Below are 11,004 nucleotides of genomic sequence, written 5' to 3' on the forward strand. Positions count from 1 at the left end.
ACACACACATACACACACACACACATACACACACACACATACACACACACACATACACCGAGGTTCTGTTACACTCCACATCACACACACACACAGAGGTTCTGTTACACTCCACATCACACACACACACACACACATCACACACACACACATCACACACACACACACACATCACACACACACATACACCAAGGTTCTGTTACACTCCACATCACACACACACACCACAGAGCTACACGATGCTGCTTTTGAGGTTAGTGCAGTGTTTCTGCACTGCCTTGTTGTTGCTCTGTTTGCACCTAGTTCCTCACTCTGCACTTTATGTGTCTAAGACAAACTCCTGTCCTAGCTCTGTGTTGTGTTTTGTGTTTGATCTTTATGTTGTATGTTTCTGTAGCACCAGGTCCTGGAGAAACGCTGTTTCATTTCACTCTGTACTGCGTCAGATATATATGTGGGGGAAATGACAATAAAAGCTTCTTGAATCTTGAATCTTGAGTCTACAGTCTGTAGAGAAGTCTGTAGAGCAGTCTGTAGAGCAGTCTGTAGAGAAGTCTGTAGAGCAGTCTGTAGAGCAATCTGAAGAGCAGTCTGTAGAGCAGTCTGAAGAGCAGTCTGTAGAGCAATCTGAAGAGCAGTCTGTAGAGCAGTCTGAAGAGCAGTCTGTAGAGCAATCTGAAGAGCAGTCTGTAGAGCAGTCTGAAGAGCAGTCTGAAGAGCAGTCTGTAGAGCAGTCTGTAAAGCAATCTGAAGAGCAGTCTGTAGAGCAGTCTGTAGAGCAGTCTGTAGAGCAGTCTGTAGAGCAGTCTGAAGAGCGGTCTGTAGAGCAATCTGAAGAGCAGTCTTTAGAGCAGTCTGTAGAGCAGTCTTTAGAGCAGTCTGAAGAGCGGTCTGTAGAGCAGTCTGTAGAGCAGTCTGTAGAGCAGTCTTTAGAGCAGTCTTTAGAGCGGTCTGAAGAGCGGTCTGTAGAGCAGTCTGAAGAGCAGTCTGTAGAGCAGTCTTTAGAGCAGTCTGAAGAGCGGGCTGTAGAGCAGTCTGTAGAGCGGTCTTTAGAGCAGTCTGTAGAGCAGTCTGAAGAGCAGTCTGTAGAGCAATCTGAAGAGCAGTCTGTAGAGCAGCCTGTAGAGCAGTCTTTAGAGCAGTCTGAAGAGCGGTCTGTAGAGCAGTCTGTACAGCAGTCTGTAGAGCAGTCTGTAGATCAGTACTGTAGAGCAGTCTGAAGAGCAGTCTGAAGAGCAGTCTGTACAGCAGTCTGTAGAGCAGTCTTTAGAGCAGTCTGTAGAGTAGTCTGAAGAGTGGTCTGTAGAGCGGTCTGTAGAGCAGTCTGTAGAGCAGTCTGTACAGCAGTCTGAAGAGCAGTCTGTAGAGCAGTCTGAAGAGCAGTCTTTAGAGCAGTCTAGAGCAGTCTGAAGAGCAGTCTGTAGAGCAGTCTGTAGAGCAGTCTTTAGAGCAGTCTGAAGAGCGGTCTGTAGAGCAGTCTGAAGAGCAGTCTGTAGAGCAATCTGAAGAGCAGTCTGTAGAACAGTCTGTAGAGCAGTCTGAAGAGCAGTCTGAAGAGCAGTCTGAAGAGCAGTCTGTGCAGCAGTCTGTAGAGCAGTACTGCAGAGCAGTCTGAAGAGCAGTCTGAAGAGCAGTCTGTGCAGCAGTCTGTAGAGCAGTCTTTAGAGCAGTCTGTAGAGTAGTCTGAAGAGTGGTCTGTAGAGCGGTCTGTAGAGCAGTCTGTAGAGTAGTCTGAAGAGTGGTCTGTAGAGCAGTCTGAAGAGCAGTCTGAAGAGCAGTCTGTAGAGCAGTCTGTAGAGCAGTCTTTACAGCAGTCTGTAGAGTAGTCTGAAGAGTGGTCTGTAGAGCAGTCTGTAGAGGAGTCTGTAGAGCAGTCTGAAGAGCAGTCTGTAGAGCAGTCTGTAGAGCAGTCTGAAGAGCAGTCTTTAGAGCAGTCTGAAGAGCAGTCTGTAGAGGAGTCTGTAGAGGAGTCTGTAGAGCAGTCTGTACAGCAGTCTGTAGAGCAGTCTGTACAGCAGTCTGAAGAGCAGTCTGAAGAGCAGTCTTTAGAGCAGTCTGAAGAGCAGTCTGTAGAGCAGTCTGTAGAGCAGTCTGAAGAGCAGTCTGTACAGCAGTCAGAAGAGCAGTCTGTAGAGCAGTCTGAAGAGCAGTCTGAAGAGCAGTCTGTAGAGCAGTCTGTAGAGCAGTCTGAAGAGCAGTCTTTAGAGCAGTCTGAAGAGCGGTCTGTAGAGCGGTCTGTAGAGCGGTCTGAAGAGCAGTCTTTAGAGCAGTCTGTACAGCAGTCTGAAGAGCAGTCTGTAGAGCAGTCTGAAGAGCAGTCTGAAGAGCAGTCTGTAGAGCAGTCTGTAGAGCAGTCTGAAGAGCAGTCTGTAGAGCAGTCTGTAGAGCAGTCTGAAGAGCAGTCTGAAGAGCAGTCTGTAGAGCAATCTGAAGAGCAGTCTGTAGAGCAGTCTGTAGAGCAGTCTTTAGAGCAGTCTGAAGAGCGGTCTGTAGAGCAGTCTGTAGAGCGGTCTTTAGAGCAGTCTGAAGAGCAGTCTGTAGAGCAGTCTTTAGAGCAGTCTGAAGAGCGGTCTGTAGAGCAGTCTGAAGAGCAGTCTGTAGAGCAATCTGAAGAGCAGTTTGTAGAGCAGTCTGTAGAGCAGTCTTTAGAGCGGTCTGAAGAGCGGTCTGTAGAGCAGTCTGTACAGCAGTCTGTAGAGCAGTACTGTAGAGCAGTTTGTAGAGCAGTACTGTAGAGCAGTCTGAAGAGCAGTCTGAAGAGCAGTCTGTACAGCAGTCTGTACAGCAGTCTGTAGAGCAGTCTGTAGAGCAGTACTGTAGAGCAGTCTGAAGAGCAGTCTGTACAGCAGTCTGTAGAGCAGTCTTTAGAGCAGTCTGTAGAGTAGTCTGAAGAGTGGTCTGTAGAGTGGTCTGTACAGCAGTCTGAAGAGCAGTCTCTGGAGCAGTCTGAAGAGCGGTCTGTAGAGCGGTCTGTACAGCAGTCTGTACAGCAGTCTGAAGAGCAGTCTCTAGAGCAGTCTTTAGAGCGGTCTGTAGAGCGGTCTGAAGAGCAGTCTGTAGAGCGGTCTGTACAGCAGTCTGAAGAGCAGTCTGTAGAGCAGTCTGTAGAGCAGTCTGAAGAGCAGTCTGTAGAGCAGTCTGTAGAGCAGTCTGAAAAGCAGTCTGTAGAGCAGTCTGAAGAGCAGTCTGTAGAGCAGTCTGAAGAGCAGTCTGAAGAGCAGTCTGAAGAGCAGTCTGTAGAGCAGTACTGTAGAGCAGTCTGAAGAGCAGTCTGAAGAGCAGTCTGTACAGCAGTCTGTACAGCAGTCTGTAGAGCAGTCTTTAGAGCAGTCTGTAGAGTAGTCTGAAGAGTGGTCTGTAGAGCGGTCTGTACAGCAGTCTGTACAGCAGTCTGAAGAGCAGTCTGAAGAGCAGTCTGTAGAGCAGTCTGAAGAGCAGTCTGTAGAGCAGTCTGTAGAGCAGTCTGAAGAGCGGTCTGTACAGCAGTCTGTACAGCAGTCTGAAGAGCAGTCTGTAGAGCAGTCTGAAGAGCAGTCTGTAGAGCAGTCTGTAGAGCAGTCTTTAGAGCAGTCTGAAGAGCGGTCTGTAGAGCAGTCTTTAGAGCAGTCTGAAGAGCGGTCTGTAGAGCAGTCTTCAGAGCAGTCTTCAGAGCAGTCTGAAGAGCAGTCTGTAGAGCAGTCTGTAGAGCAGTCTGAAGAGCAGTCTTCAGAGCAGTCTTCAGAGCAGTCTGAAGAGCAGTCTGTAGAGCAGTCTGAAGAGCAGTCTGTAGAGCAGTCTGAAGAGCAGCCTATACAGCAGTCTGAAGAGCAGTCTGAAGAGCAGTCTGTAGAGCAGCCACTGTAGAGCAGTCTGAAGAGCAGTCTGAAGAGCAGTCTGTACAGCAGTCTGTACAGCAGTCTGTACAGCAGTCTTTAGAGCAGTCTGTAGAGTAGTCTGAAGAGTGGTCTGTAGAGCAGTCTGTACAGCAGTCTGAAGAGCAGTCTGTAGAGCAGTCTGAAGAGCAGTCTGAAGAGCAGTCTGTAGAGCAGTCTGAAGAGCAGTCTGTAGAGCAGTCTGTAGAGCAGTCTGAAGAGCGGTCTGTACAGCAGTCTGTACAGCAGTCTGAAGAGCAGTCTGTAGAGCAGTCTGTAGAGCAGTCTCTAGAGCAGTCTGAAGAGCGGTCTGTAGAGCGGTCTGTACAGCAGTCTGAAGAGCAGTCTGTAGAGCAGTCTGAAGAGCAGTCTGTAGAGCAGTCTGAAGAGCAGTCTGTAGAGCAGCCTGAAGAGCAGTCTTTAGAGCAGTCTGTAGAGCAGTCTGTAGAGCAGTCTGAAGAGCAGTCTTTAGAGCAGTCTGAAGAGCAGTCTGTAGAGCAGTCTGAAGAGCAGTCTGTAGAGCAGTCTGTAGAGCAGTCTCTAGAGCGGTCTGAAGAGCGGTCTGTAGAGCGGTCTGTACAGCAGTCTGTACAGCAGTCTGAAGAGCAGTCTGTAGAGCAGTCTGTAGAGCAGCCTGAAGAGCAGTCTTTAGAGCAGTCTGAAGAGCAGTCTGTAGAGCAGTCTGAAGAGCAGTCTGTACAGCAGTCTGAAGAGCAGTCTGTAGAGCAGTCTGTAGAGCAGTCTGTAGAGCAGTCTGTAGAGCAGTCTGTAGAGCAGTCTGAAGAGCAGTCTGTAGAGCAGTCTGAAGAGCAGTCTGAAGAGCAGTCTGTAGAGCAGTCTGTAGAGCAGTCTGAAGAGCAGTCTGTAGAGCAATCTGAAGAGCAGTCTGTAGAGCAGTCTGTAGAGCAGTCTTTAGAGCAGTCTGAAGAGCGGTCTGTAGAGCAGTCTGTAGAGCGGTCTTTAGAGCAGTCTGAAGAGCAGTCTGTAGAGCAGTCTTTAGAGCAGTCTGAAGAGCGGTCTGTAGAGCAGTCTGAAGAGCAGTCTGTAGAGCAATCTGAAGAGCAGTTTGTAGAGCAGTCTGTAGAGCAGTCTTTAGAGCGGTCTGAAGAGCGGTCTGTAGAGCAGTCTGTACAGCAGTCTGTAGAGCAGTACTGTAGAGCAGTTTGTAGAGCAGTACTGTAGAGCAGTCTGAAGAGCAGTCTGAAGAGCAGTCTGTACAGCAGTCTGTACAGCAGTCTGTAGAGCAGTCTGTAGAGCAGTACTGTAGAGCAGTCTGAAGAGCAGTCTGTACAGCAGTCTGTAGAGCAGTCTTTAGAGCAGTCTGTAGAGTAGTCTGAAGAGTGGTCTGTAGAGCGGTCTGTACAGCAGTCTGTACAGCAGTCTGAAGAGCAGTCTCTAGAGCAGTCTGAAGAGAGGTCTGTAGAGCGGTCTGTACAGCAGTCTGTACAGCAGTCTGAAGAGCAGTCTCTAGAGCAGTCTTTAGAGCGGTCTGTAGAGCGGTCTGAAGAGCAGTCTGTAGAGCGGTCTGTACAGCAGTCTGAAGAGCAGTCTGAAGAGCAGTCTGTAGAGCAGTCTGAAGAGCAGTCTGTAGAGCAGTCTGTAGAGCAGTCTGAAGAGCAGTCTGTAGAGCAGTCTGAAGAGCAGTCTGTAGAGCAGTCTGAAGAGCAGTCTGAAGAGCAGTCTGAAGAGCAGTCTGTAGAGCAGTACTGTAGAGCAGTCTGAAGAGCAGTCTGAAGAGCAGTCTGTACAGCAGTCTGTACAGCAGTCTGTAGAGCAGTCTTTAGAGCAGTCTGTAGAGTAGTCTGAAGAGTGGTCTGTAGAGCGGTCTGTACAGCAGTCTGTACAGCAGTCTGAAGAGCAGTCTGAAGAGCAGTCTGTAGAGCAGTCTGAAGAGCAGTCTGTAGAGCAGTCTGTAGAGCAGTCTGAAGAGCGGTCTGTACAGCAGTCTGTACAGCAGTCTGAAGAGCAGTCTGTAGAGCAGTCTGAAGAGCAGTCTGTAGAGCAGTCTGTAGAGCAGTCTTTAGAGCAGTCTGAAGAGCGGTCTGTAGAGCAGTCTTTAGAGCAGTCTGAAGAGCGGTCTGTAGAGCAGTCTTCAGAGCAGTCTTCAGAGCAGTCTGAAGAGCAGTCTGTAGAGCAGTCTGTAGAGCAGTCTGAAGAGCAGTCTTCAGAGCAGTCTTCAGAGCAGTCTGAAGAGCAGTCTGTAGAGCAGTCTGAAGAGCAGTCTGTAGAGCAGTCTGAAGAGCAGCCTATACAGCAGTCTGAAGAGCAGTCTGAAGAGCAGTCTGTAGAGCAGCCACTGTAGAGCAGTCTGAAGAGCAGTCTGAAGAGCAGTCTGTACAGCAGTCTGTACAGCAGTCTGTACAGCAGTCTTTAGAGCAGTCTGTAGAGTAGTCTGAAGAGTGGTCTGTAGAGCAGTCTGTACAGCAGTCTGAAGAGCAGTCTGTAGAGCAGTCTGAAGAGCAGTCTGAAGAGCAGTCTGTAGAGCAGTCTGAAGAGCAGTCTGTAGAGCAGTCTGTAGAGCAGTCTGAAGAGCGGTCTGTACAGCAGTCTGTACAGCAGTCTGAAGAGCAGTCTGTAGAGCAGTCTGTAGAGCAGTCTCTAGAGCAGTCTGAAGAGCGGTCTGTAGAGCGGTCTGTACAGCAGTCTGAAGAGCAGTCTGTAGAGCAGTCTGAAGAGCAGTCTGTAGAGCAGTCTGAAGAGCAGTCTGTAGAGCAGCCTGAAGAGCAGTCTTTAGAGCAGTCTGTAGAGCAGTCTGTAGAGCAGTCTGAAGAGCAGTCTTTAGAGCAGTCTGAAGAGCAGTCTGTAGAGCAGTCTGAAGAGCAGTCTGTAGAGCAGTCTGTAGAGCAGTCTCTAGAGCGGTCTGAAGAGCGGTCTGTAGAGCGGTCTGTACAGCAGTCTGTACAGCAGTCTGAAGAGCAGTCTGTAGAGCAGTCTGTAGAGCAGCCTGAAGAGCAGTCTTTAGAGCAGTCTGAAGAGCAGTCTGTAGAGCAGTCTGAAGAGCAGTCTGTACAGCAGTCTGAAGAGCAGTCTGTAGAGCAGTCTGTAGAGCAGTCTGTAGAGCAGTCTGTAGAGCAGTCTGTAGAGCAGTCTGAAGAGCAGTCTGTAGAGCAGTCTGAAGAGCAGTCTGAAGAGCAGTCTGTAGAGCAGTCTGTAGAGCAGTCTGAAGAGCAGTCTGTAGAGCAGTCTGAAGAGCAGTCTGTAGAGCAGTCTGAAGAGCAGTCTGTAGAGCAGTCTGAAGAGCAGTCTGTAGAGCAGTCTGAAGAGCAGCCTATACAGCAGTCTGAAGAGCAGTCTGAAGAGCAGTCTTTAGAGCAGTCTGAAGAGCAGTCTGTAGAGCAGTCTGTAGAGCAGTCTGTAGAGCAGTCTGAAGAGCAGTTTGTAGAGCGGAATCATGTCTGATGTGGAATGTGGAAACATCCTGTGCTAACTGGTTAGCTAGCCTCACCTGACGTGGTCAGGTAGAGATGGTGTGTGTGTGTGTGAGTGTGTGAGAGTGAAGGTGTGATGAGGAAGGAAGTTGTTACCTGTAGGATTTGGCAGCGGTCAGAGGTGCAGTCGATGTTCTCACACGGTTGGTACATCCCCAGAGTCACGCAGTTCAGCAGGATGACCATGATGCTGATTCGCTCGAACCATGTACAGGAAGTGATGTTAAGGACACACACTTACACATACACACTTACAGCTGTTTATTTTTCTCTGTCTCTCTCTCCCTATCTGTCTGTCTCTCTCCTCTCTCTCTCTGCTCTCTCTGTCTGTCTGTCTGTCTGTCTGTCTCTCTCCTCTCTCTGTCTGTCTCTCTCCTCTCTCTGTCTGTCTCTTTCCTCTCTCTCTCTCTGTCTGTCTGTCTCTCTCCTCTCTCTCTCTGTCTGTCTGTCTGTCTCCTCTCTCTCTCTCTCCTCTCTCTGTCTGTCTCTGTCCTCTCTCTGTCTGTCTCTCTCCTCTCTCTCTCTGTCTGTTTATGTGATGGATCTGTGGAGGTTTATCTGGTGAGAAGGGATCTAAACTGCACCAGTCTTCAGCGGTGCTTCATTACAGCGTTCTTCAGCTCTGACACTCGGGGAAACCTCGTTTATTTCTCAGATGTGTTTTTGTTGTCTTTCTTTTCCTGCTCGAATGAATCAGCAGACAGAAGAGAGGAATATTAGCGATGGTCACTCTCTGAACTGGATGATATTCTAAAGCGCCTCGGGTGGATGTTTTTCTCCTGGTTTTAATCGTTAACATGAGAGAAAGCGCGGCGCTGGAGGGGGTCACTCTCAGATTCAGCGCTATGGTTACTGCAGAAAAAATAAAAACAAAAATCGTTTCTGTGTTTCTTTATTCTCAGTGCGCTCGCTCTCCGACTGTGACAGAAGAAATGACTTACAGAGAGAGAGAGAGAGAGAGAGAGAGAGAGAGAGCGACTACGCCTGCAGGTCCACTTAAACACCATTAAAAAGGCTGCAGAGACAAATCAATCTCACACCATTACTGCTGAACTCACAGAGAGACGCTGGAACACTCACACTCTCTTTATTACAAAATAAAACAGAAGCAAAACATCACCGAGAGCACTGAGAGCTGAAACACCTCCACCTCCACCAACTCCACCCCAACTTTCATCTCCATCTTCACTTCCCTCTCTATACCTCCACCCTAGCTTTCATCTCCATACCTCCACCCCAGCTTCCATTTCCATACCTCCACCCCAGCTTTCCTCTCCACCTCCACCTCCATACCTCTACCTCCACATCTTTACCTCCATATCCACCTCCATCTGCACACCTCCATCTCCACCTCAGCTTTCATCTCAATCTGCTTCTCCAAACCTCCACCTCCATCCCAGGTTTCATCTCCATCTCCACCTCCATACCTCCAGCTCTACCCCAGCTTTCATCTCCACCTCCATCCCAGCTTTCGTCTCCATCTCCACCTCCATACCTCCACCTCTACCCCAGCTTTCATCTCCAACTCCATCCCAGCTTTCGTCTCCATCTCCACCTCCATACCTCCACCTCTACCCCAGCTTTCATCTCCACCCCAGCTTTCATCTCCATCTCTACCTTCATCTCCATTCCTCCACCTCTACCCCAGCTGTCATCTCCACCTCTACCCCAGCTTTCATCTCCACCCCAGCGTTCATCTCCATCTCTACCTCCATCTCCATTCCTCCACCTCTACCCCAGCTGTCATCTCCACCTCTACCCCAGCTTTCATCTCCATCTCCACCTTCACCCCAGCTTTTATCTATATCTCCATACCTCTACCTCCATCTCTTCCTCCATCTCCACCCTATTTCCACCTCTACCTCAGCCCCATTTAATAATCATTTTTATGAGATGTTCTGTGAGTAGTCTGGTGTCTATCAGAAATGTTCTACATGGTGCTGCACTACACAGAAATATTAGAGCTTTAAGTTCTACATCATCTAGGTCACAGATACAGAGAGAATCAAACAAACAAACAAACAAAGTCTGTGGATAAATACATAAAAATCATTTTTAAAATGTTCTTTTTGCTGTAAGATTTCTGCAGCTGAAGGGTGGAGAGTAAAATGGAAAGAAAAAAGAAAATCAATTAAAAAAATTACTGTAGGCAAAAAAAGTCTAAAGCCTCATTAATGAACACAGTGTTCACTTCCTGTGGCACTGTAACACACACACACACACACACACACACTCCAATATCCACTACACACTCATTAATATTCAGCACACACTCTAATATTCATTACACACTCATTTATATTCATCACACTCATTAATATTCATTAGACACTCATTAATACTCAAGTATATATATAAAGTAAATCTATTAAATTATTGCCACGTGTCACATGGAGCCAAGTGAGGAATCATCTGAGAAACTGATTAAAGGACTGAGTGAAGAAGTGTGTGATGAACAAAGTGAGGAACTGAGTGAGGAACTGGGTGATGAACTGAGTGAGGAACCAACTGAGAAACTCAACGGAGAACTGAGTGAGGAACCAAGTGAGAAACCACATGAGGAACTGAGTGAGGAACCAAATAAGAAACCAATTGAGGAACCCAACGAGGAACCGAGTGAGGACCTGAGTGAGGAACCCAATGAGGAACCAAGTGAGGAACCAAGTCAGGAACCGAGTGAGGAACTGAGTGAGGAACCAGGTGAGGAACTGAGTGAGGAAACAAGTGAAGAACTGAGTGAGGAACCAACTGAGGAACTGAGTGAGGAACCAAGTGAGAAACCAATTGAGGAACCAATTGAAGAACCCAACAAGAAACTGAGTGAGGAACCAAGTGAGGAACTGAGTGAGGAACCCAACGAGGAATCGAGTGAGGAACCCAAGTGAGTCAGGAAGTGAGAGAAGAACATAGTGAGAAATTTAGGCTGTCATAGTAAGAGAACATTTTGTTTAATATCCTTGAGGGAACAGCGAGTGGGAGAGAGAATACACAGTGAGTCACATCCTACAGGAACTCTGAGCTCCATCCTGACAGAACCACTTCTCCTCTGAGCTTCCTCTCAGACTTTAATTGCTGGTTGAAGTGACAAAATCCAGACCCTTGGAGACTCTGAGTCTTACAGAGCATCGGACTGAGAGCTGCACCTTTCCACCCAGTCTGAGCTCCAACCACCTCCTTCATCATCTTCATTAAACATGGGGAAAAATCTCAGCTCCATTTCTCTGGTTTCATTTTTAATACAAAATATTTCATTTTAAATCCAGAAGGTTCCTGCACTTTAGCTTCACTCCTAAACAAACAACTCATGAATAAATGCCTACACTGATGAGGAGAAGCTCTTCATCAAAAACTCCAGCATTTACAAATATTCATGAATATGCAAATTATAGTCACGCCTCCACAGCATGCTGATAGCCAACTCCTAATATCCTAATAATATCACTAGCATTAGCTACCTTAGCGCTCTGGTTAGCTTGCTGCTAACAAGAGTTACTTCAGTGTTACCATGACAACCACCATCTCATGGTTGGATTAGGGTTAGGGTTAGAGAGAGAGAGAGAGAGAGAGAGAGAGACAGACAGACAGAGACAGAAAGAGAGAGAGAGACAGACAGACAGAGAGAGACAGAAAGAGAGAGAGACAGACAGACAGAGAGAGACAAACAGAGAGAGAGAGAGAGACAGACATAGAGAGAGAGAGAGAGAGAGAGAGAGAGAGAGAGATAC

General features: G+C 47.9%; 1 protein-coding gene across 2 annotated transcripts in view; it reads right to left on the reverse strand.

Annotated features, from left to right (window-relative positions):
- cacna1ia (calcium voltage-gated channel subunit alpha1 Ia) overlaps positions 1 to 8,434 on the reverse strand; it is an 85,142-nt gene extending 76,708 nt beyond the window's left edge. Inside the window, exon 1 of one of the 2 annotated variants that reach the window (XM_058415667.1) lies at positions 7,376 to 8,434. In XM_058415667.1, coding sequence (XP_058271650.1) covers positions 7,376 to 7,465 — 90 coding nt within the window. In that variant the 5' untranslated portion in view covers positions 7,466 to 8,434. The remainder of the gene's footprint in view (positions 1 to 7,375) is intronic. The other variant, XM_058415660.1, reaches the window with a different exon arrangement.
- Positions 8,435 to 11,004: the final 2,570 nt, after the last annotated feature.

The sequence above is a fragment of the Hemibagrus wyckioides genome, linkage group LG02 (genome assembly GCF_019097595.1).
Source record: "Hemibagrus wyckioides isolate EC202008001 linkage group LG02, SWU_Hwy_1.0, whole genome shotgun sequence".
Lineage (NCBI taxonomy): Eukaryota > Metazoa > Chordata > Actinopteri > Siluriformes > Bagridae > Hemibagrus > Hemibagrus wyckioides.